We start from the raw sequence: 26,356 nt of genomic DNA, 5'->3' as shown, positions 1-26,356 counted from the left end.
GACGTCAAAAACGCGATCGCGACAACTATATTACTGTCAGAACCGGTCTTAGTTCTATAGGTGCCGACAAGTATCACTAACGATATCTGTGTTAAAAACTGTACAAGATTTATAAATTGAGGTATGGCATTATCTCGGAGAGAAGTAGTTTTTCGACAAATACCACGACACTGGAAATAGACAGTGATTGCCAGAGTGTGTATAATCAGACCAACAGTGCAGCTACACGTTACCGATGGGTTTAAGCTCGTAATATAATCACCGAATTTAGAAAGTGATTCGGCTATGGAATGCAGTATGAAGCCGGTATTTCTCCAGTATTTGAGTTGCATTCTTTCTCGATGCCATGTCAGAGGTTCTTGATATATCCACTTCGTTATAGGTGATGATTGATTGAGAAGAATCACCTACAGTAGATGGTGTGCTGATTGGGATCGTAAGAAATGCACACTAGCTTTTCAGATCTCTAGTGCTACGCTTTCCAGTAGAAATGATGTCTGTGATTTGCAATCAAGTCTTTCTATTGAACTACATACCTGTGTTGGATCCTATGGAGAAGTCTTTTAATGATTACAGCTAGGGAATCATATTTCTGGCACTCTCATATCTCGAAACGAATCACCTTTCTCGAACTTACCTGCTACAGTGAAACATTAGATAGTCCCTATGCATCTTGAAACAGCCCCTCATACTCTGCACTTCCACTCTGCATCTTCGTGCACGTGGTCATTCCAGTTTAAGTCGAAAATGAGCAGAAGTCAGAGAGGGCTACATCTATCACATTCTACAACCCATGTAGAAACAGACTAAGCTGAGTTAGTGCGACAGGACAGTGTTTTGACCATTTGATGGAAATGGGAACATGGTGTCATAGCTCTACCAACAGTGTACGACGTGCAAGGTCAGCGCCAAAGGAAACACAATCCTGAAACATCAGGTAGTAAAAAGACCGTACGAACAGTTACGATGGTGTTTGTTACCGGGAATATTAGGAATACTCAACAGCATACAGGTACTGCAGTCCAAATTAGATCCACATCCCTCAGTGTTCATTCATGTCTATCACCTCGACATTTTTGTCATCGTTATTCTATATAATCCAACAGAGAAAAATTACGAACTATAAAAGCTCTGCTAATTTTATCCGATAGAGAACTCGATAAGATATTTATCACATATCTCTCTTCCAATATATCAAAAACAAACACCGTTTGTGTGCTGGCATCGAGTACACGAGGCGATCCGATTAAATAAACAGGTATTGATCCATTGGAGCAGGTGGCCAGTGATCTAAGTCGCTTGCACAGACTGGTGCAAAGTGTCAACGCTCGTACTGTAGGAAGATGACCATATCCCACAGACTATACTGTCAGTTGCAAGAGAAGCTGCCTGTGTCGTTGTTTGAAACATTGTTTATTTTCTGCTGTAGGACGCTTTCTACAGTACCATACATTTTGTTTTTACCGCCACGACAAGTTCTGAACAGATTCTAAACTGACATTAACATGTTCTGATCCACTGCCTCTCACAGAAAACTAGACATCGCACGGTGTAAATCATGTTGTTGCTGCTGCTAGGAAAACCCACCCACCCACCCACACACACACACACACACACACACACACACACACACACACACACTGGATGATTTTAAATAAAAGACAGTTACAATTTAAGGAAACTGGAAGAGTTTTGCGGTGGTGTAGAGCTTTCCAAACTGCTGTCCAAAGGTGATTGATGACAGATGAACTCATCTGTCACAGTGGTGGGATAGTTGGTGACTCTGTCTTCCGTTTCGATTGATTCCTAAAAAAATAAAGGGTAGACCGTTCGCCGGGTGCAAGTCTTTCGATATGACGCCACTTCGGCGACTTGCGCGTCGATGGGGATGAAATGATGATTATTAGGACAACACAACACCCACTCCCTGAGCGGAGAAAACCTCCGACCCAGCTGGGAATCGAGCCCAGGCCCTTAGGATCGACATTCCGTCGCGCTGACCGCTCAGCTATTATATTGCAGTTATGTATGTCATCAGTGTTATGGTGCTAGCCACACCCAGAAGGTATTGTCCCTCCCCCAAGTCTCTTACTCCATCGCAAACAAGCAATGTCAGTAAATCATTATGTGGAAATCATCAGTGTACCAGTGGATTGATGGGACGGAAAAGACATCGTCGTTGTACTGTAATAATAGGCCTACACGTCACAGTCGATAGTGTGATCACTTTTAGCAATTTTACAGTAATTTTAACACTGAACAATGATGCAACAGCATACTTTCCAATTTCGCTTAACTGCCCCTTCTCTACTTTGCAAGTACCATTGCGAATAGTAGATAGATGACTGTGCAGTATGACCATTCAATGTTAATTCTCGAACATATATGAGGGTTGAATGAAAAGTAATGTCTCCACCCTCGTTAATTGGTTTTGGATGGGAATATTTTAATAAATCAAATGTAGAAATTATCCTTAGAATGTGATCTTCAATTATCAATATTCACATTTTCACATAATCATCAGTCAATTGAATACATTTCTGACGACGGTGAACAAGTTTTCTGAAGCCGTCACGGAAGAAGTTGACACTCTGTTTCTTCAGCCATAGTCTCACAGTTCTCCCAACGTCTTCAGCAGAAGAATAATGGTGACCTGGCAGGTTGTCTTTTATTATCGTGAACAGATAGAAGTCAGATGGGCTAAATCTGGAGTCTATGGTGGATGCTGTATGGCGGTGAGATTCAGTCTCTGAAGTTCTGGTGTGGTGGCACGTGAAGTGTGTGTTTGGCATTGTCATGCTGCAGGAAAACATTTCCCTTTTCCTCGGTAACCATTGTTTCAGAGTTCGCAGTGCTGTGATGTAAAACTCTGAATTTATTGTCGTTTCACGATCAAGGAAATCAACATGGATAACACCATTTGAGTCCCAGAACACTATTGCCATGATTTTTCCAGTTGAGGGCTGCGTCTTGAATTTCTTTTTTGGGAGCGAGTCTTTTTGTCGATATTCCAAAGACTGACATTTCGGCTCTGGATCGTAATGGAGTACCCATGTCTCGTCTCCTGTCACAATTGAATGGAGAAAGGCGTCACCTTCATTCTCGTAACACGAGAGAAGTTCCTGCCAAATTTCAAGTCTGTGCGCTTTCATTTCAGGAGTCAGCATCCAGGGTATACCCATGCAGCAGAGATCTTCTGATAGCCAAGCAAATCAATTATGTGACCCACACGTTCTTGTGAAATGCCGATTGTGCTTGCAACTTCTCTCTGAGTAGTACGACGATCGTCTTGAATCAATCTGTCAACATTTGCCTTGTGAAACTCGATGGTTGCTGTCACTGGCCGTCCAACTCTTTGTTTGTCACACAGGTCAGATGGTCCCTCCTGAACATTTTGAAACTTACTCGCCCAACGACGCACAGTACTCACATCAACACAATCGCCATAACATGCTTTTATTCTCTGATGAATCTCCTTTGGGGTGACACTTTCTGCTGTTAAGAATTCAATGACTGCTCGTTGCTTAAATGATATTGACTGACCATCTGCATAGGGTTCCATACTTTACACTGTAGCATCACAACTGTCAACTGTTGAAGAGTTATGAAGGTGGAGGAATTACTTTCCAGTCAACCTCCAGAGCAAACGCACAGAACATGTAGAATATGTGGGTGGAAGCGACTGGATGCAATCGAGTACAATGTTGTACTATGCTGCCCGATCAGAAGAATAGTGCATTTGTGCTAAGTGTTGGCAGCTGTACTACATTTACAAGTAACTTTAGAACACGGAAAAAGAAGTGGTGTCATGCTCACATGGGTAGAAGTGACATACAATCGACAGAATTAAAAAAAATGACGGAAAATACGTATAAATTGAGGGAAAATATGCGGAAATGTGGGGAAATTGAGGAAGTATTTGTGTGTCTTCTGGTTGGCACAGAACAATTCTTTTACATGGGAACAAGTATGTGAGGAAAGAGGAATCCGAGAAAACGTTGATAAGGAAGCGCTGGGAACCAGGGAAACAGTCACTTTTTTTTCCTTCGAGGCAGCATTCTACTGTTTGTTATTGAGGTAACAGTGATACACGTGAATTGACTACTGTATTTGAAGCTTTCCAGGAAAACAGAGAACCATCTGCCTCTAAACTTACATGCATCTGCATTAAAGGATAACAGAGAGAGAATAGAGTGATCGGTTGAAATGGAGCTCTAACGAGGTACGACTTAATGGCACACTGATGATGCATTCTACAGAGGTAGAGAGGGAGGGATATGTTGCTGCAGGTCATTTGGCCATTTCTTTCTGCTGTTCTGTCAGAATGCATCAGTTATGTGACATAGTCTGCGTTTGACTCGTATACAACCATGTGTTCTGTGTGTGACTTAGAGCACTGTCTACTTGCGGTCGTGAACAGCAAACCTCTTGGTCATCAGAACACTTCCATCTCATGTGTGATGAAATGTGACCAGCCTGTTTCGACACATTCCTCTAAACGAACGAAGATTTATGCGATGTACTCCATTCCCCTGTCGCATCTTAGGTATAAAATCGAGACTTCGGTTTAGTAACTAAGATGATTCCAAGTTAGCGATAGGTGTTTGTGAGGCAGTGCAGTCCCTGTGTATATATCCGCTTGAAAGATGTCCTGTTTACAGAATTAGTGGTGGCATGACGTGTAATTTCATATGGCAGACGCTGCTGCTATGCATTTATCTGTTTCCTTGTAAGAGGTATTCTCCATTACTAACGATCATTTTATATAGGACTGATCCTGGCATAGTATGAGTTCTGAACCGTGATCGCATGTGAACAGTGGATGCTATACATCTTGGGGAAGCTATATTGTGCACATATCACACAGAGCCGACGTTTTAAGGAGGAAGCTTTTTCATTTTACAGTTTGATACCATAGTTTATAGTAGAGAAACTTGCAAGAAGGATGTATCTCACGCATTGGAAATATATTTCTTTCATTGGAATATTAACAGCGCTGCAGTCCTCATGACTAATAGGCCTTGAACTGAAGCGATCTAGCCGGCCGAAGTGACCGAGCGGTTCTAGGCGCTACAGTCTGGAACCGCACGACCGCTACGATCGCCGGTTCGAATCCTGCCTCGGGCATGGATGTGTGTGATGTCCTTAGGTTAGTTAGGTTTAAGTAGTTCAAAGTTCTAGGGGACTGATGACCTCAGAAGCTAAGTCCCATAGCGCTCAGAGCCATTTTAACCATTTTTTGAAGCGGTCTAACAATATACCCTCGCTGAAATGCAGAACCGTGTAGCCTTAGGAGTGCATGTGTTTATGTTCTCTCTTACCAATACCCTCCAGGTACTGTTCCTAGACTCTAGAAGAATAGTTTAGAATTGATATCATCGCTGATTTACATAAAATGCTTCACACTCCATCCGTCTGAAGCTCCATCATGCACAAAAACAACCCATTTTTTGTTCTTCTTAACCTTCTGCTATTATGTCACAACACTTTCAGATCTGCTACTATACACCGATAAGGGGTACTAACCTCCTCGATATGGGCACATCTGGAGAAATCTTGTGCACTTGGATGGGTGTGGACTCGGCAAGCTCTACTCATTCATGACTCATGAAATGTAGCGGCCTACTCCTGGTCAGCTGCAGATTAAATCGAAAATAGTGCTACAGGATGGGTTGGTCAATGACAGTGCAAGGGGATCTTTCAGTCACTAACTTTATCCTAAGACTGCTAGAATGGCCTGTGACTCCCATCCACATAGAGACACGTCGTAAATTATGCACTATGCTCGAGGTGCTGGAAATATGTAGATCACTGTTTGGTATATTTTGATGATGTGTATGTTTAAGACTTAACATTGAATAGACGCACTCCTCAGTGATCTATCTACCATTCGCAGTGGTACTCGCAAAGAAGAGAAGGGGCGGTTTAGTGATGTTACTGAAATTGCTGTTGCTTCATTGGCCGGTGTTGACTTTACTGTAAAGTTGCTCAAATTGTTCGCACTATCAACTTTGATGCATATTATTACAGTACATCGATTGTGTCTGTTCTATCCCATCTTTCCACTGGTATGATGTCGATTACCATGTAATGACTGACTGACATCGCTTGTTTGAGATGGAGGAAGAGTATTGGTGGAGGGGCAACACTTTCTGGGGGTAGCTAGCGCCATAACAGTGATCATGTACATGGCTGCAGTATGAGGAATCAGTCAAACACAGAGTCATCAGCTGTCACATCACTGTGACAGATGAGCTTAAATGCAGAAGTCGTCAATCACCTTCGGACAGGAGTTTGGAAATGCTCCACAACACTGCAATACTCTTCCAGTTTCTTTATGTTGTAACTACCTTTTTATTTAAAATCATCCAGTATGTATGTGTGTGTTTCTGTGTTCTATGGTAGCAGCACCGATAACATGATTTACACCATGCGATGTCTAGTTTTCTGTGAGAGGCGATGGATCAGAACGTGTTGATGTCAGTTTAGAAGCTGGCCTGGCACAGACCACGAGTCATGGCGGTAAAAAAAAAAAGTATGGTACTATACAAAGCGTGATACAACAGAAAAAAACAGTGTTCCAAACGACAACAAAGGCAGCTTCTCTTGCAACTGGCAGTGTAGTCTGTGGGATACGGTCATCCTCCTACAGTACAAGCATTAACACATTGCACCGGTCTGTGCAAGCGACTTAGATCACTGGATACCTGCATCAATGGATCAATACCTGTTTATTTAATAGGATCGCCTCCTGCCCCCGATGCCAGCACACAGATGGTATTTGTTTTTGATATATTGGAAGAGAGAGATGTGGTAAAATCTTGTAGAGTTCCAAATTTTCTTGATAAGAAGCACCACCGAAACTGTTCTACTGTCTTTATACTACATAATGTTGCAGGAATGGGTTTCCTTTGGCACTGACCTTGCATTTCGTACACTGTTGGTAGAGCTACGACAACCTGTTCCCATGTCCGAACGGAGAGGGTTGTTGGGGGTGCAAGAATGTACATGACCTAACTGTGTCGTTCTCTAGACAGCTGAATAGCGAACTAATACTCAGTATATGTTGGACTGTCTTCATGATCGCTTGGAAATTTGAGAAGATTCGGTATGGACGAGTGTTTGTGCTGCAGCATTATTTCCTTCCATGTAAATTGCCTGGGTGACTGCTTCTGCATATTCCCTGTTTTTATTTGGTTGAGAGAACATCGGTTGTGTTGTGTGCATCTAGCAGGTGGGAGAGGAGTGGAAGCACGTTAGCTGGTTCTCTAGACATGAGAAACACCTTAGTTGACTTCGTAAATTATAAGGGTGATTTGGAATCTGTTACATCACCGACATCGGTATTCACAAGCGGAAATATCAGTTTCCTCTATTTTTTCCGAGTTTTCACGTTAAAGTCTTCACAGACGAGATAAGTTTCTAGTTACCCAGTGGATTACAGCACGCGCCACCTCGATAAAGTTTCGAGTTTCTAGAGAAATACACTCCTGGAAATTGAAATAAGAACACTGTGAATTCATTGTGCCAGGAAGGGGAAACTTTATTGACACATTCCTGGGGTCAGATACATCACATTCTCATACTGACAGAACCACAGGCACATAGACACAGGCAACAGAGCATGCACAATGTCGGCACTAGTACAGTGTATATCCACCTTTCGCAGCAATGCAGGCTGCTATTCTCCCATGGAGACGATCGTAGAGATGCTGGATGTAGTCCTGTGGAACGGCTTGCCATGCCATTTCCACCTGGCGCCTCAGTTGGACCAGCGTTCGTGCTGGACCGCGTGAGACGACGCTTCATCCAGTCCCAAACATGCTCAATGGGGGGACAGATCCGGAGATCTTGCTGGCCAGGGTAGTTGACTTACACCTTCTAGAGCACGTTGGGTGGCACGGGATACATGCGGACGTGCATTGTCCTGTTGGAACAGCAAGTTCCCTTGCCGGTCTAGGAATGGTAGAACGATGGGTTCGATGACGGTTTGGATGTACCGTGCACTATTCAGTGTCCCCTCGACGATCACCAGAGGCGTACGGCCAGTGTAGGAGATCGATCCCCACACCATGATGCCGGGTGTTGGCCCTGTGTGCCTCAGTCGTATGCAGTCCTGATTGTGGCGCTCACCTGCACGGCGCCAAACACGCATACGACCATCATTGGCACCAAGGTAGAAGCGACTCTCATCGCTGAAGACGACACGTCTCCATTCGTCCCTCCATTCACGCCTGTCGCGACACCACTGGAGGCGGGCTGCAAGATGTTGGGGCGTGAGCGGGAGACGGCCTAACGGTGAGCGGGACCGTAGCCCAGCTTCATGGAGACGGTTGCGAATGGTGCTCGCCGATACCCCAGGAGCAACAGTGTCCCTAATTTGCTGGGAAGTGGCGGTGGGGTCCCCTACGGCACTGCGTAGGATCCTACGGTCTTGGCGTGCATCCGTGCGTCGCTGCGGTCCGGTCCCAGGTCGACGGGCACGTGCACCTTCCGCCGACCACTGGCGACAACATCGATGTACTGTGGAGACCTCACGCCCCACGTGTTGAGCAATTCGGCGGTACGTCCACCCGGCCTCCCGCATGCCCACTATACGCCCTCGCTCAAAGTCCGTCAACTGCACATACGGTTCACGTCCACGCTGTCGCGGCATGCTACCAGTGTTAAAGACTGCGATGGAGCTCCGTATGCCACGGCAAACTGGCTGACACTGACGGCGGCGGTGCACAAATCCTGCGCAGCTAGCGCCATTCGACGGCCAACACCGCGGTTCCTGGTGTGTCCGCTGTGCCGTGCGTGTGATCATTGCTTGTACAGCCCTCTCGCAGTGTCCGGAGCAAGTATGGTGGGTCTGACACACCGGTGTCAATGTGTTCTTTTTTCCATTTCCAGGAGTGTAATTTCCAGTCTGTATCTTCGGAATTATACTGCCCAAGCGATACTACAATGCAAAACGATATTGCTATGTGTTTGGAATCGGGAAGTATCGCGTAAATGGTGTAAAATTCTGGCAAAGGATGTGTAAATACAGGTGTTCCTGTAATCCCAGTGTTTGGGGATCTGTGTAGAAAGCAAGCAAGCAGATCTGGTCCAGAAACAGTGATGCTTTTGTACTGCGGGGAGCCTACCCAACCTTTGTAGAACAGTCTTTATGGTATATGTATTAGTGTCCGGTGGTCGCTAGCTATATGCAGGATGCAGAAGTAATGATTTTGTATGGCGCAGGATACGTACTGCGTATTAACTATATCACTACGGTATGTGGAGATCGTTTTCATGCTACAATACTGAAGCTTCCGTCGTCAGTGGCAGTACAGTGCAATTGGAGAAGTGTCTTCCCGTCTTTAACGATCTGTAGACGACTTTTGCAAGGTTTAACTGTTAGGACAAGAAATTTCATGCAAACATGCTGAGACATCACGAAACCTTCTACAAAAGCGACTGTTAACTATTTCTGCGGCACTTTATTATTTCTGAGAGGTAGACTTGGCTTTTATTTACATAGACATGTGATGTCAGTATAGCATAGAGAACCTTTCTAGCTGTACCTGCGATGGTGAGTAGCTAGTCAGACATCTCTCACTTGAAGCTGGACCACAGGTACAAAAACTATCCGTCAGCCATGGTAAACACGTGAATGGCTAGACACATCTCGCACCTCCCGTTAGGATCGCTAAGAACTATGTATCCTGTGCTATTTTCGAAAGCATTGCAAAAGCTGAAACTTCCCGGCAGATTAAAACTGTGTGCTGGACCGAGACTCAAAGGAGTGCTTCTGTGATCTTTGGAAGGTAGGAGACGAAGTACTGGCGGAATTAACGCCATGAGTAAGGGTCGTGAGTCATGCTTGGGTAGCTCGATAGGTAGAGCACTTGCCTGCGGAAGGCTAAGGTCACGATTTCGAGTATCGATCCTGCACACAATTTTGATCTTCCAGGAAGTGTCATAGCAGTGCACACTCCGCTGCAGAGTGAAAATTTAATTCTGGATTGCAAAAGATTTCTATAGCGTGTCCAGAGGGAGACATGGCAGTTATTTACATAGACATGTGACATTAGAATAACATTTAGAACCTTTTAGCTGGGATGGTGAGTTGTTCATCAGTTAGGTTTTCGCTGGATCACAGGTACAGAAGCTATGAATCATCGCGTCAACCGCGGTGAACACAAGAGTGCTTGGCCAGAGGTATCTTGCAGGCTGAACCGATGTGCTCACGTCGCCCAGCGTACGCACCTTGGGGTCTCTGTAGGGTAGCGAATAGTTCGCTGATATGTTGCGATTGATTATAGTTCAAAAGCATTTTGAAATGCTATTTGTGTTTGTGCAGTGCATTATTTTCAGCTGTTTAAGTGTAATGAGCGTGTTTGCACAGTCTTTTACATGCATTATTTTTACCAATTTTGCGTGTAGTGAACATATCTGTTGCATTATTTTGTGAATAGGTCTCTGGGCTGTGCAATGCATTATTTCGACAGTTTTTAATTAGTGAGCATGTCCACAGAGCGTTCTACATGCATTATTATGACAACTTACGAGTTGTTTGCATGTCTGTACATCAGCATACTGCATTATCTCGGTAATTTAAGAGTAGTTTGCATGTCTGTAGCCTATTTCCTGTGAACCAAAGCACGCCAGCGTAATAAATATACTGCTTGAAATCTGTCCCTAAATAAATTGTTCCAATGTCCCACTGAAAATAAATAAAGTGCACTTCTTCCTCCATCCAACATCTGGATACGGACTGAGTCATTTTCCCACAATTTATCTCTAGACCGCCATGGGACAAGAGTACCCTCTGGTGCCAGTACTGTATACTACGTCAGTTGGACTCCAGACCTCATGATGAACACACATTGTATGGAGTTACTGCCAATGACAACTCAAAATGTTTAAACAAAGACTGTGTGCAAAATACTGACATCCATCCTATCCAGCAGCCCAGCAGAGGCCGAGTCATTTTTCCGTCAATTCCAAGGGAGAGGTGGCGGTCAGATGACTTAGGTTAGTGGAGGTAGTCCAACTGACCTGTTTTTCCGCAAAATTTGAGCTTCCCGCCATGATGTCATTGCGACATTGCCACATCGAACTCCACCATCTTGGCTCCACCATCTTGAATAAATTTGGAAACAATGCAGACTGTTGCCCTACTACTGGCACCACATTACATTTTTTATGCATCTTGGGCATACCCCTTTTTCTACAGAAGAATTTAAAAGAAATGTGAGTGGTTTCATCAACTGATGAAACAGTTTTATTGTACTATCTGGCCCTTCAGTGTTTTTGCTTTTAAGGTTAGATATTATTTCTGCCACTCCTGTTTAGTTTGTTGGGAATATAGAAAGATTTTGTGTGGTACTTGGAGCTTAGTTTAGCTTTTTGCTATAGCATTTCTATTATTTGTCTAAATGTTCAGCACTTAGCCAGATATTGTTCTAAGAAAATGTACTATATTTGCAATAATATATATTTTGCACCACAGTCAAGAGATTGCAGCTGTGGTCCGTGTAGCATGCAAATAAATTATTAATTTATTTACTTCCAGCTATGCTATAGTGGATACTCTACTTCCCATCAGATCACTGATGTTAAGCACCATTGGTTGTGCCCATTACTTGGATGGGTGACTGTCTGGGTGTGCCACATGCTGTTGATAATTTTTCCTTTCCCTTTAAGGCAGATGAACAGGACGGGTGGTGGCTAAGGTTCCGGATCACCAGTCTTTGTGCCATTGTCCTGGATTCAGTTGCAAACTTCTCCGCATTGACTCATGAAGTGAGGGCTTGTGACACTGCCGGTTGGGATTTGTCCATCAGATGGGAAATCTAAGCTCGGTGGCCCCCTGAATGCTAATCAAGAGGAGTAGGTTATGTGCTAGCACTGGGTTTCACTCTTTCTCTTCTCTCATTATCGCTCATCCAACACATACCTCACACCATACTACATAAAAATCCATTATAGTTGTAACACAGTGTTTTAGCGAAGCACATACTGCATGTCATGTGGCCAAAGTGTCTGTACAGACCAGTCCTCACCAAAAGGAAGAGAGAGCAATAAATGTAATCCATTAATTCTGAGCACAGGTTAGAGCTCCCAATAGAATTCAAAGGAAAATGATACCAAACTTAGACCGATCAGTTAAGTAACTAAGACATCCATCTTAACTATTCATTTAATACTGCTAAACTAATGTTTCCATGTCCACAGACGCTAATGAGTCATAGTCTATGTAGAGAATCTTAGATTAGATTAGATTAATTATTCATTCCTTAGACCCATAAAAGAGGGAATCCTCCTGGGTGAGGAACATGTCAGATAAACACATTACAAAAATACAATCAGAAAAACTTGAGTTTCATCAATTTTAATAATCCTCAGTCAATAAACAGTAAAATTATGTAGATGAATTAAATTTAAACTTCTTATATTTACAGGTTTAATAGTTACATCTGCTTTCATTTAATCCACCATTCAGACATTTGCTAGTTTCTTGGCTATTACAACAAAGTATAGTCAAAAATTAAAGTAAATTATTCAGTTCAGTGATCCTCTGTTAAGAACAGTCAGATTATGTACAAGATTTGAAATTAAACTTCCACTATTTACAGACATAAGACTTACATCAGCTTTCTATACAGCCATCATTCACACATTAGGTAGTTGCATGGCTGTTACAACCCAGTATTGTCAAAAATAAAGTATAATAAATTTTCATGAAAATGGTCTACTGCACTTGTTCAGAAACTCATGGATGGAATAGAAGGAGTTGGCCACCAAAAATTCTTTTAAATGATATTGAAACTGTGCCTTGTCTGAAACTAAACTCTTAATGGTTGCTGGTAACTTGTTGAAAATATGTGTTGCTGAATAATGGACTCCTTTCTGGGCAAGAGTAAGTGATTTTAAATCTTTATGTATATTTCTTTATTCCTAGTACTGATACTGTGTACTATCAGTTAGTTGGAAAAAGAGATGTATTATTTACAACAAACTTCATTAAGGAATAAATATACTGAGAAGCTGTGGTTAACATGGGCAATTCTTTGAAAAGTTTTCGACATGATGTTCTTGGATTTACACTACTCATTACTCTTATTATACGCTTCTGTACTCTAAAATTTTTTCTCTGTTTGTGGAGTTACCCCAAAATATGGTACCATATGACATAATGGAGTGAAAATAAGCAAAATATGCCAGTTTTTTATATTTATGTCTCCTATGTCTGACATGATTCATATTGCAAACACAGACTTGTTTAGGCGCTTTAGCAGTTGGTTAGTATGTTACTCCCAACTGAATTCATTATCAAGTTGTAATCCCAAGAATTTTACACTCTCAACTTCTCCTATTTCCATGTCAGCATATTTTATACACACACCAGAAGGAAATCTCTTGAAAGCTCTGAACTGCATATAGTGGGTCTTCTCAAAGTTTAATGACAGTGAATTGGCTATGAACCACTTATTAATGTCAGTAAAAATTAGATTAGCTGCCCTTTGTATATTTATATTTGATTTAATATTTATTGCAATGTTTGTATCATCTGCAAATAAGACAAACTTGGCATCTGGTAATGTAACAGATGACAGGTCATTATTATACACAAGAAACAGTAGTGGACCTAGTATGGAACCTTGGGGAACACCACATGTAATTTCTTCCCAGTCAGATAATGTCTGATTGCCTAATGCTGAGGTGTTATGTAATGACACCCTTTGTTTTCTATTAGTAAGATATGACTAAAACCACTTTGCAGCAGTACCAGTGACGCTATAATATTTTAATTTACTTAAAAGAATGCCGACCAAAGTGGCCGAGCGGTTCTAGGCGTTTCTGTCTGGAACTGCGCGACCGCTACAGTCGCAGGTTCCAATCCTGCCTCTGGCATGGTTGTGTGTGATGTCCTTAGGTTAGTTAGGTGTAAGTAGTTCTAAGTTCTAGGGGACTGATGACCTCAGCTGTTAAGTCCCATAGTGCTCAGAGCCATTTGAACCATTTTGAACTTAAAAGAATTCTGTGATTCACACAGTCAAACGCCTTTGACAGGTTGGAGGGGACAGGATAATTTTAGCATTCCCCATTTAATTAATATAGAAATTACCAAGATGGCAAACTCCATCTTAGTTTCTTGGCTGTTATATTGAATCTTCGTTGATGCCACGCAAAGAAGAGAGATAGAATTCTCCTACATCCTACGAATCTCCTCCAGCTTGTGTCACTGAACTTGAAGGCAGGAACTTGGCTATTCCAATCGGCCAGAACAGCAGGAACGGTCACAGCTCTAACCCCTTTTTGGCTGGCGACAAAGACCTTTTCGTATACCATGGAGGTGCACTGTAGTATTTCAAACAAGTCTTTAAGCAGCTTGGAGAACAGCTCTCCACCCCTCAGTCCACTGCAGGTTCTAAAGGTTTCGACATTGCGAGGTTCATTGTTTAGCAGTTACCATCATTTTGTGGCAAGCATTGTTTTCCTTACATTGTTGACAACTTTGTGTTAGAATAGTTGCGACTATGTTGTCACTACATTTACTCCATGAGGCACCAGAGCTACAAACTGACACGTAGCATTGTAAGTTCTACTGTATGACCCCTGTTACTGTGGCCCCACGCCTGGCTTCTTTCGTTATAGTGATTCATGTTAATTCACTTCTATACTCTCTCTAGGGACTGGTCTTTATTCGGAAAACATTATCGATTGCGTGAATTTTTGTTATTTTGACTTGTCCTACAGCAAATCAAATGTTTGCCCAATGGGTGCATTACTGGTAGAGATGGTTTAGGAAACTAGTGACAGGGATGCTTCTGATCTATGTGCCAATTTCTAAATGGATGAATTGCCAGACTATATACTGTCATTGGCCTGTAGCTTACCTACTGTTCATTTTTGTTAATAATTTCTTTACAAAGTGATGAAACACCTGCTGTAAGAAATGAAGTTCGATGCCGTGGACAGAAGATTAGCAAGTGAGTGAGCTGCTAGGGAAAAATGACAGTTGATGCATCTCTGTAGGTCATTTATTTCATCTTCGATAATCTGTATCCATTCAGATTCTTAAGTGGAGTAGCTACAGAGACCCCAGTCAGAAATACAGTTACACACCCAACAAACAGGCTACACAGTCACCTACATCTACCAGTCACCACAAGTGACAAGGGGGGACAAGATAGGGCATTTGTCTGCTCCAGGAATATGGGTTACAGACGTCTCTCACAGGCTGTTCAATAGAAATTATGCCCTTTCTTTTGATAGAGTGAATATTTTTCACATTGAAGCTGGTAAACCTAAAATCGATGTACAAGAAACTCTTCTGTTCTAGCCGGCCGGTGTGGCCGACCGGCTCTAGGCGCTTCAGTCTGGAACTGCTACGGTCGCAGGTTCGAATCCTGCCTTGGGCATGGATGTGTGTGATGTCCTTAGGTTAGTTAGGTTTAAGTAGTTCTAAGTTCTAGGGGACTGATGACCTCAGATGAGGAGTCCCATAGTGCTCAGAGCCATTTGAACCATTTTTTTCTTCTGTTCTAACGTGATTTGGCGTTTGTCCTGCATTCAAAGCTGATGTGAAGATTTACAGAACTTTGCCAAAATAGAGTCCCTTTCTTATACACCCCTTAACGAATCCGCCAGCGTGACCAGAAGCGTAGTTTTTTTAAGTAATAGTGTTATTCACGGCATAAGTTCAATAAGTATTTATAAAATTTATTTCCTGTTTCTTTCCTCTGAGGATTATTAATTGCTCCTTCTTGCACAATTTTCTGTGGGCATCAGGCCAGTTACATTTGAACTACTCACAATGCTCATACTTCGTGAAGGAAAGATGCCTACGGATGCGAAGGATAGACAACAACTGTTTTATGTAGGCGGCTCAAGCTGCTTTTCGGGGTCTTCCAGTCAATAACGTCATACGACTGTAATTTCAGCAATCCGTTCACCACCTACTTGCTGCTAAAAATCTTCAAGTTGCAGCTATCAATTTATTGCGCATGACAAGTCATTTTGTTTTACTTCCTGTTTTTCTGTTGCTGGATTAGTAGTTCACAGTTTTTTATACTCAAGTGAACAACGTTTTCTGTACGGTACGATATATAAAATACCAGACAGACAGTAATGTTGAACTTGCAAATAAAATAAAATTCTTCTTCTTGGCAGTTCCATCCAGTCCGTAGAATAATTTGAATTTATATGATGTGTAACAGGTAGGCATATTGGGTAGGAATTACTAACCTTTGTATTTTTATAATGTGTCAAAGGTAGGCATATTGGGAGGAATTATTAACACACCCATCGGCATTGAATAAAAGAAATATGAATGTGAATGTAAAATGACTCGATCCACAACATTACGATCAATCCTACAAATGATCCATGGAACATGAAACTGAGTCAACCTGCCAGACCCACTGCCTCTTACGCTATCCATAGTTTATGATGCGAAATCTCACGGGAAATTTCTAATTCAGATCTCGACATCTGTTTTCTGTATAATTACAATAAGCGATAAGGTGACTGTAATTTTTTTTAGCAACAGAATAGCCGGTAAAAGTCAATTGATAGAAGTGCTAGATATATTGAATGTACGGCACTGAAACGGTTTTTCGTTACGTGAATTCCGATTGGTTGACTGCGTGCGTCGAGTGGAGCACGACGGGAGAATATTGTAATATCTGTGCAGCGAAAACTTCTAATGTGGTTGTTGTAATTGAGTTAGAAACTAGGTGAGTTGTGTTTGTAAATACGAACTTAAAAGTTGTCTTAGTGAACTGAATTTATTATAGTGAGTTGAAGTGACTTTCATATGTGAAAAATTTGCGTCTGGGGAGTGGAGTGCTGCTTATTTTAAGAACCACACGCGGTGTAGTTTACAGTGAATAACGCGGCTTACATTGAGCTCTTGGAAAGTTGTAAGTTGTCAGAAATTATTTATATTCGACGGTCATATTTGTCGCCTGTTGTAGGAGTAGGCCTTACATAATTTAAATTAACCTACCAATACCCGCTGTAATTGTTTATACGGTAATGCACAATATCTAGTGCCGACCATTATTCCTCACGTAGTAGTAAGAAGCTCTGTGAAAGCTGAAAAGTGACCAAGAAATTTCGTTAGTTGGAATACGTTAGGTACATGCAAAATTCTTTTTTCATAATCGTAGGCCTATTCAATTATAGTGAAAATAAAGCGTCGTACAGTCGCAATGTTTTTCATACTTGCAGCCGTAGATCACTCATTGGAGGGATGTATGACCAGGAAGAGTGAGCGACAGAATGGAGACCTGATAATATAGTTGTCCTGCAATATACTGCTAAGGTGAATGTAGAGTCTTGTTGGAATAGGGTTGATGCGGTGAATTTCGGATATGAAATTCTTAATAGTATTTCCATACTAGTAAATAATAGTGATGTTCATGCCCAAACACCATTCTGGGATGCACACTCTGTTATTATTTTATCATCTAATACGTGAATTAAGTTCTGGTCTTTCTGCTATTATTTCTGATCATATACTGTCTTTTGTTTCAGCGTGTACTTTTCATTTAATGTTGCTTATGTAAAATTGTCTGATATGTATTTTAGAACATGGGTGACAGCGATGACGAGTATGATCGAAAGCGTAGGGACAAATTTCGTGGTGAAAGAACAGAATCTTACCAGAGAGGTGAGGGTCGCCGTGGGGGTGGCAGTGAAGATAGACGGAGGGACGATTGGATTGAAAGGTATGATTTTCAGTCTTAAATGTGTCACACAGACGATTTATCTTGAGTAACTTGGCTTTTGTTCAGTTTGTAATATTGCAACATAATTACTATTGTGTTAATTTTGCAAATAAAAAGATAAGTATTGTTGCAGTAGTGAATACACTAGCAGAATTGGATGTGTTGCTTCTATGATATGAGTGTAAGTAAAGCTTACATACATATATGTTGAGTGATTGTCATAAGATTTTGGATAAATGTAATACAATCTATTTTAAATTTCTGTTAAATGTGTATATGACTGTTGAACATGAGCAGTGTAATGCTTTGTAGTCATATATGTTGGTTGTTATTTATTAGTTACAGTGTATTTCATAAGCGTAGTTGTCATAAGACTAATCTTAATTGGAAAAGATTTTGAAAAGTTTTGAATTTGACTTGAAGTAATTACTAGTTTGCTAAATTTTAGCAAGTTATAATAGGCTGGCCATACAAACTCTGGTCTTTGAATTCGCTATCTTTTGATTCCAATTGACCCCACGCCATTAGGTCAGGGGTGAAAGGAAACTGAAATTTATAAGTGTGCACTGGATATGGATTTTCCAGGAGGGTTAAGTGTAAACCAATGCTGTTCTGTGAAGTCTGAATATTTTAAAGAATGATTATAATAGTCTTGACAATTACTCCAAGCCGGCCACTATGATCGCAGGTTAAAATCCTGTCTTGGGCATGGGTGAGTGTGATGTCCTTAGGTTTAAGTAGTTCTAAGTTCTAGGGGACTGATAACCTCAGCTGCTAAGTCTCATAGTGCGCAGAGCCATTTGAACCATTTTGAATTACTCCAAGTAACATATTAAACATTCCAAAATATACAATTTTTTAGTGGAATGTATCACATAACATTACATTTGAGGTAGTAGGTAACATGCTTCTTGCTATACATAAACAGAAAAATATGACTCTCTCATGGGCATCAATGGAATTTTGAAAAAAAGATTGAAATTCAGTCTCCACATTTATGGAGAGCTGGTTGTGGCAAAATGGAATATCTTCTTAATTCTGTCCACAGTTTTGAGGATCTTTACTTCGATTTCCTGGTTCTTTATCTCTTGCACCACAGGTACTTGGATGTAACGGGTCAATAGAGGCGTCCAATCTCACCTGTTGGCTTTGACCCTTGATGTAAGGGTGTTGTGTTGTGTGACATCATGATGGCGTGGAATTTAGTTTCTGAGTGTGTTGTGTTTGTAGAGGTCTTGTTGCAGTTGGTGGTGTCCTCTGGTGGTGTATCGGGTTCATTTGGGTGTCAGTGTTTGAAGTCTGCATTTGTCGGTCGTGACTGTTATAGGAGAATGGAAATTAGTTTCGTGAGTTAAGAATTAAGTTTCCGCCGTGTTTATGTTATGGCAGTGTTGTTTGAAGTTTGCTGTTTGTCACGCGGTAAGTCGTTTAATTCAATTTGTGGCTTCTTTTGTTAGGTATGGATATGACTTCTAAGTTTAATGGTGCGTGTCTGCGGGCTGAAATGGGGGACAACATGTTGTCCGTCATTAAGTTTCTGCAACTTTTTGGTCTTGTGATGGAGATAGTGAAAGGCGGCGTATGCAAGCAGAATAGGCGAGTTGGGTTTTAGTGTGTAGCGCCGGAACTTTTTTATGGTAAGTAGTCGTTTTTTTGGGTTTATTGTTCGCGTGTTACGATGTTCGGTGGTGTTTGTCTGTTGTTGGGTCGCTGTTATTTGCTGCATGTGTTGGTGGTTGATGTTTTGGTACCTGCACTTGTGGTTGATTTATGTATCTTAGGGTGAAGTACTCGATTTCAATTTCTTTGGTATCATGAGTTGCATTTGAGCTGCATAGGTCATGAGAAGTGTTTGGTTCCAATGTGTCGTCGTAGCTGTGTGTGTTTTGGTATCGTTAGTTGCTGTTGACCTATATAGGTCAAGGGAAGTGTCCAATTCCAATTTTGTTGTTTTAGGTGTTGGTTTTGTGGTATCGATAAATGCGGTGTGATTATAATTTTTGGAGTAGTTGGTTTTCATTTTGTGGTATCGACAAGTGCGGTTGAGCTATGTAGGTGAAGCGAAGTGTCCAATTCCTGACGATATTGTAAGTGTAGCGGAACTTGGGAATTTTGTGATGTTTTTATGTCGTCGTTTTGTGTGGTTTGGGATCGTGGTGTGTGTGTTGCGTATGTGTTTATATCTAGTCTGTCCCCACCCAAAAACCCACAATTTCCCATGCTGGTCCCATTAGTTTATGTTTTTGGAGAGAGGTGTTTGTGTTGGTTTTATATGTATTTTCATGTTTGTTGTTATTTATGTAATGACGTCATAAGACGCTGTATTGGAAACAGTGAGAATGGTCGTTTCTGCCCTATTGGTAATGTCATGAGTCAAAGCAGATGGATGGAATCTGCTGCTTCTGTATTCCCGATGTAACTGACAGATTTTCTCTTCCCAGAAGAAACTCTTGCCTAGTACATATGCTCTGGTATGATTTGAAGATTTGATTTGCGATAGAATAATTAGCCTGATTCTGATATCTTCACCAGACACTTCAGCATCTTCTGTTAATCATAAAGCACTGGCAGCTGCTTCTCATCTTCACTGTCATCTCTGTTGTATTTTTCTCTTTCTATTGGTGTCAGGAAGTCGTTTCTGAAAGTATTTGTATGGAGTGTAGCCATATATGGAAGTGAAACATGGACGATAAATAGTTGGACAAGAAGAGAATAGAAGCTTTCGAAATATGGTGCTACAGAAGAATGCCGAAGATTAGATGGGTAGATCACATAACTAATGAGGAGGTATTGAATAGAATTGGGGAGAAGAGGAGTTTGTGGCACAACTTGACAAAAAGAAGGGACCGGTTGGTAGAACATGTTTTGAGGCATAAAGGGATCACAAATTTAGCATTGGAGGGCAGCGTGGAGGGTAAAAATCGTAAGTACTGGGAGATGAAGCAGCTTGCACAGGATAGAGTAGGATGGAGAGCTGCATCAAACCAGTCTCAGGGCTGAAGACCACAACAACAATTGGTGTTATACTTCCTTTTTCCATTTTTCGTCTCTTTGGCTTCATTCATTTGACATAAAATTGTTTAATTTGTCCATACTGAAGCTTTTGCAAATGTGGGTGGATTGACTTTCCTTACGGTGTAATTCGATGTTTTGCAGAACATATTTACAAGGCTAATAGGAATGAAAATGGACTTGTCTTGGATATTTTGCTTTTGTGGTAAGAAATGCAATTGTTTCCTTATATCCAAGATACTGTCTTGCTCTATGGTGCGAACTACTACATAGGCTAGGCTTACATTATAAAGAGCTGTAGGACTTGAATGGTATTTGGGAAAGGGTAATGTGCCCGGCAAATTAATGGATGAAGTGCTGGGAGATGTAGGGCTTGGGGTGTTCTGAGGAGAACATCTGTATCGCTGCAAGTCCTTAGTATCAAATAAATCTTCTTAAAAAACTTCAACGTTAACTGGAAACATCGCAGTGGTAAGGAATCTCCATGTGATGTTCTCCGATGTTAATGCAATTGACCAAATCTAACCCAGAAGATTAACAAATTGTGCAAACCGCACAGTTTCAGCTCTTTGCTCTGCACCGAATTTCGCAAGATTTATTTATTGAAGGGTTGTTGTCTGTCAGGCCAGGGACTCGGCAAGTGCACTTAATGAATGTCATTTTGTACAGCTGTATCCACTAATTGCAGACTGACATGCCCATCTAATATCAAAATAGCAGTTCTGGGTTATTAGTGGTTTGCTTTATGCATTTCTTTCTTTGTGAGGTATAAAAACCATGGTAAACCACTGGTAAGACTGGAGCTCCTGCAGCCACCCATTTGTTTAAAGCAGCGTGAAATGTCCCTGGGTAGGTATTTTGCAGATTTCATCAACATTGAACTGCACCACTGCTGTATATGATCAATGGTGGCAAGTAAGTGTTATGTGCAGCAACACAGGCTAAAATAGCTGTTCATTGTCTACATGACCCAGCAGGCAATTCAATGGCTTTACCTTTTTCCCCAAGAACTCGTACCCTAGTTGGGTCACTGCCAAACCCGACTCGTCACCCAAGTTATTTAGTTCAATATTATCAAAAGGATGGATTGCTACTCATCATATAGTTGCTGCCTACGACCACAATCTATTGGTTATGACCTGTAGATTAAAACTGCAAAAAGGTGGGAATTTAAGGACATGGGATCTGGATAAGCTGAAAGAACCAGAGGTTGTACAGAGTTTCAAGGAGAGCATAAGGGAACAATTGGCAGGAATGGGGGAAAGAAACACAGTAGAAGAAGAATGGGTAGCTCTGAGGGATGAAGTAGTGAAGGCAGCAGAGGATAAAGTAGGTAAAAAGACGAGGGCTGCTAGAAATCCTTGGGTAACAGAAGCAGGCAAAAAGGAATACAAACGTCTCAAAAATGAGATCGACAGGAAGTGCAAAATGGCTAAGCAGGGATGGCTAGAGGACAAATGTAAGGATGTAGAGGCTTATCTCACTAGGGGTAAGATAGATACTGCCTACAGGAAAATTAAAGAGACCTTTGGAGAGAAGAGCACCACTTGTATGAATATCAAGAGCTCAGATGGCAACCCAGTTTTAAGCAAAGAAGGGAAGGCAGAAAGGTGGAAGGAGTATATAGAAGGTTTATACAAGGCCAATGTACTCGAGGACAATATTATGGAAATGGAATGGAAGAGGATGTAGATGAAGACGAAATGGGAGATAAGATACTGCGTGAAGAGTTTGACAGAGCACTGAAAGACCTGAGTCAAAACAAGGCCCCCGGAGTAGACAACATTCCATTAGAACTACTGACGGCCTTGGGAGAGCCAGTCATAACAAAACTCTACCGGCTGGTGAGCAAGATGTACGAGACAGGCGAAATACCCTCAGACTTCAAGAAGAATATAATAATTCCAATCCCAAAGAAAGCAGGTGCTGACAGATGTGAAAATTACCGAACTATCAGTATAATAAGTCACAGCTGCAAAATTTGAACACGAATTCTTTACAGACGAATGGAAAAACTAGTAGATGCGGACCTCGGGGAGGATCAGTTTGGATTCCGTAGAAATGTTGGAACACTTGAGGCAATATTGACCATACGACTTATTTTAGAAGAAAGATTAAGAAAAGGCAAACCTATGTTTCTAGCATTTGTAGACTTAGAGAAAGCTTTTGACAATGTTGAGTGGAATACTCTCTTTCAAATTCTGAAGGTGGCAGGGGTAAAATACAGGGAGCGAAAGGCTATTTACAATTTGTACCGAAACCAGATGGCAGTCATAAGAGTCGAGGGGCATGAAAGGGAAGCAGTGGTTGGGAAAGGAGTGAGACAGGGTTGTAGCCTCTCCCCGATGTTGTTCAATCTGTATATTGAGCAAGCAGTAAAGGAAACAAAAGAAAAATTCAGAGTAGGTATTAAAATTCATGGAGAAGAAGTAAAAACTTTGAGGTTCGCCGATTACATTGTAATTCTGTCAGAGACGGCAAAGGATTTGGAAGAGCAGTTGAACGGAATGGACAGTGTCTTGAAAGGAGGATATAAGATGAACATCAACAAAAGCAAAACGAGGATAATGGAATGTAGTCAAATGAAATCGGGTGATGCTGAGGGAATTAGATTAGGAAATGAGACACTTAAAGTAGTAAAGGAGTTTTGCTATTTGGGGAGCAAAATAACTGATGATGGTCGAAGTAGAGAGGATATAAAATGTAGACTGGCAATGGCAAGGAAAGCGTTTCTGAAGAAGAGAAATTTGTTAACATCGAATATAGATTTACATATCAGGAAGTCGTTTCTGAAAGTATTTGTTTGGAGTGTAGCCATGTATGGAAGTGAAACATGGACGATAACTAGTTTGGACAAGAAGAGAATAGAAGCTTTTGAAATGTGGTACTACAGAAGAATGCTGAAGATAAGGTGGATAGATCACGTAACTAATGCGGAGGTATTGAATAGGGTTGGGGAGAAGAGAAGTTTGTGGCACAACTTGACTAGAAGAAAGCATCAGTTGGTAGGACATGTTTTGTGGCATCAAGGGATCACAAATTTAGTATTGGAGGGCAGCGTGGAGGGTGAAAATCGTAGAGGGAGACCAAGAGATGAGTACACTAAGCAGATTCAGAAGGATGTAGGTTGCAGTAGGTACTGGGAGATGAAGAAGCTTGCACAGGATAGAGTTGCATGGAGAGCTGCATCAAACCAGTCTCAGGACTGAAGACAACAACAACAACTGAGGCCAGAATGTGAGTAGCAGCATGTGTTGGTAGTAGCAGTCTGGGTGGTGAGGGTAAGGAGGAGGCTGGGGAGAGATAGCAGGGTAGATGTGGGAGGCCGTAAATGCTGCTTGTGGGAGTAGAGGTGGGGAGATGTTAGGGCAGCTAGATGCAGTTAGGAGGGTAGACAGAGGGTGGGGCGGGGGCAGCAGAGAAGTAAAGAGACTCTGGGTGTGTTGGTGGATTATAGAGCTGTGTAGTGCTGGAATGGGAACAGGGAAGCAGATAGATGGGTAAAGGACAGTGGCTAACAAAGGTTGAGGCCAGGATGGTTATGGGAACATAGTATTTACTGTAGGGAGAGTTCCCACCTGTGCGATTCGGAAAAGGTGGTGTTGGTGGGAAGGATCCTGATGGCACAGGCTGTGAAGCAGTAATTGAAATGAAGAATGTCGTGTTGGGCAGCATGCTCAGAAACTGGGTGGTCAACTGTTTCTCAGGAGAGAATTAGTCGGTCGCCATTCATGCAGACAGCTTGTTGGTTGTCACATCCACGTAGAACGCAGTACAGTGGTTGCGGCTTAGCTTGTAGATCACATGACTGGTGTCAGGTTGCCCTGCCTCTGATGGGATATGTGATGTCTGTGACCAGACTATAGGAAGTGGTGATGGGAAGGTGTATGGGGCAGGTCTTGCATCTAGGTCTGTTCCACAGATATGAACCATGAGGCAAGGGGTTGGGAGCAGGAGTTGTGTGGGGATGGGCGAGGTTATTGTTTAGGTTTGGTGGGTTGGGGGGGGGGGGGGATAGTGGAATACCACTGTGGGAGGATGGGGAGGATAGCGGGTAGGGGATTTCTCAGTTCAAGGCATGAAAAGTAGTAGAGACCCTGACAGAAAATGTGATTCAGTTGCTCCAGTCTGAGGAGAATGCTCCTCTGTGGCTGAACAGTAGGACATTGGGTGGTGGGGGTTGACTGGAGAGATAAGGCATAAAGGGATAAACTACAAATGAATCTCAAGAATTGTTTTGGAACTTCTGGAGGGTCTCAGGTTTTTTCAGAGAAGTATTGGGGTTGGATTTCATAAAGGCCTGATACCAATACTCTCCAAGATTGCCATTCTGAAATGGTGTTTTCAGTTTGTTGTACAAACAACTTAAATTCTTCTTTGCGTATGGATATTCCATTTCTGCATGAGCAATTAAACAGTTAGCCTGTGTAGCTTTAATATGTGGAGGAAGAGTTTGTGTATGCCGGGGACCTGGTTTATGCAGTGGTACCTTCCAAACACAAGAAAAAATTGGAATAAAATTGTGCACATACTGTATAAAGCACCAGATTGAATTTCTTCTTTTTATTTTTTACTGTGTACTGGAAGAAAAATAATTTGGTGATATGTGACCAATTTTCAGGGTACCATAAGTTGCTTCTTTTTCCATATATGTTTTAACTTCATTTAAAGCATCACCACAACCCTTGACATATCATTCACAGTATAACTGTAAGCTTTTTAATGGGGGTCCATGGCATTTTCCAAAACATAATGTGTAAAAAATCAATGTGTTTCATTCTCTAATCAGTATTTGCACCTAATTGCCACACTAAGTAATTTATTTGTGAGGAAACACTAAACATGAAGTGGTTCTTATCTGGTGTGAAATTAAGTAATTGTCATTGGTATAATCTTGTTTTGGAATGATAAAATAATTCGATAAATCATAAATCTGTTGAACTTGCCAATAATTCCAGGAGGAAAATACAATTGTCTTCCTTCAGAAATCTGTAGCTAATGAACTAGTACACATATCAAAACCTCAGCAATTAACAAAATCCACCAATAAAAAATAGAGGGAAGTGATATCAGAATAAAAAAGTTGTGAGTGAAAACAATGCTGCCAACAGTTACAGCAAACATCTCTGCAGCATAATTTTGTACCCGATGTTTCAAGTTATGCCTACTTTACAAATAGCCCACCTGACCATAATAGTCTAGTCTAGTATTCCTGCTTTTAAAACCAAAATCCAAATCTGGATCTTCTGGTTTGAAAAAATCTTCATATATTGCCAGTGTTGCAAGATCGAGTGGAATATAATTGAAATGGACTCACTGTTAGATGGTAGCATGGTTGTGTGTCATAACCAAACTAGAGAAAGATCTTGGTGCTGTGGACTTTGCATGCTGTTGTAGTAAAGTATCAAATTAGTATCTTGTATTTTTGGAGTCCTTTCAAAACAATATGGTTTTTGCAAACCATTGTTTTTTTTTTCACAGTCATACAAACCAGTGATGCTATGTACTACAGTTTTAGAACTACATTGTACTCACAGTGTGTTAAAGTATTCATATTTTGAAATCTGAATTCATCTGTTGATGATATTGTCTTTGATGGGTTGTTACATCCGAATTTTCCTTGAATTCTCTAA

The 26,356-nt window shown here is 41.5% G+C and overlaps 1 protein-coding gene across 21 annotated transcripts in view; it reads left to right on the top strand.

Annotated features, from left to right (window-relative positions):
• The first annotated feature begins 16,385 nt into the window (after positions 1-16,385).
• Positions 16,386-26,356, top strand: part of LOC126361861 (serrate RNA effector molecule homolog) — a 195,827-nt gene continuing 185,856 nt past the window's right edge. For 6 of the 21 annotated variants that reach the window (XM_050007841.1, XM_050007839.1, XM_050007836.1 and 3 more), the window contains exons 1-2: positions 16,460-16,715; positions 17,572-17,711. In XM_050007841.1, coding sequence (XP_049863798.1) covers positions 17,575-17,711 — 137 coding nt within the window. In that variant the 5' untranslated portion in view covers positions 16,460-16,715; positions 17,572-17,574. Of the gene's footprint in view, positions 16,902-17,571; positions 17,712-26,356 lie in introns of all 21 variants that reach the window. The other 15 variants (XM_050007847.1, XM_050007842.1, XM_050007840.1 and 12 more) reach the window with 7 other exon arrangements.

Source organism: Schistocerca gregaria, chromosome 1 (genome assembly GCF_023897955.1).
Source record: "Schistocerca gregaria isolate iqSchGreg1 chromosome 1, iqSchGreg1.2, whole genome shotgun sequence".
Classification (NCBI taxonomy): domain Eukaryota; kingdom Metazoa; phylum Arthropoda; class Insecta; order Orthoptera; family Acrididae; genus Schistocerca; species Schistocerca gregaria.
The sequence above is the reverse complement of the archived record's forward strand: the minus strand, read 5'-3'. Positions and strand labels throughout refer to the sequence as shown.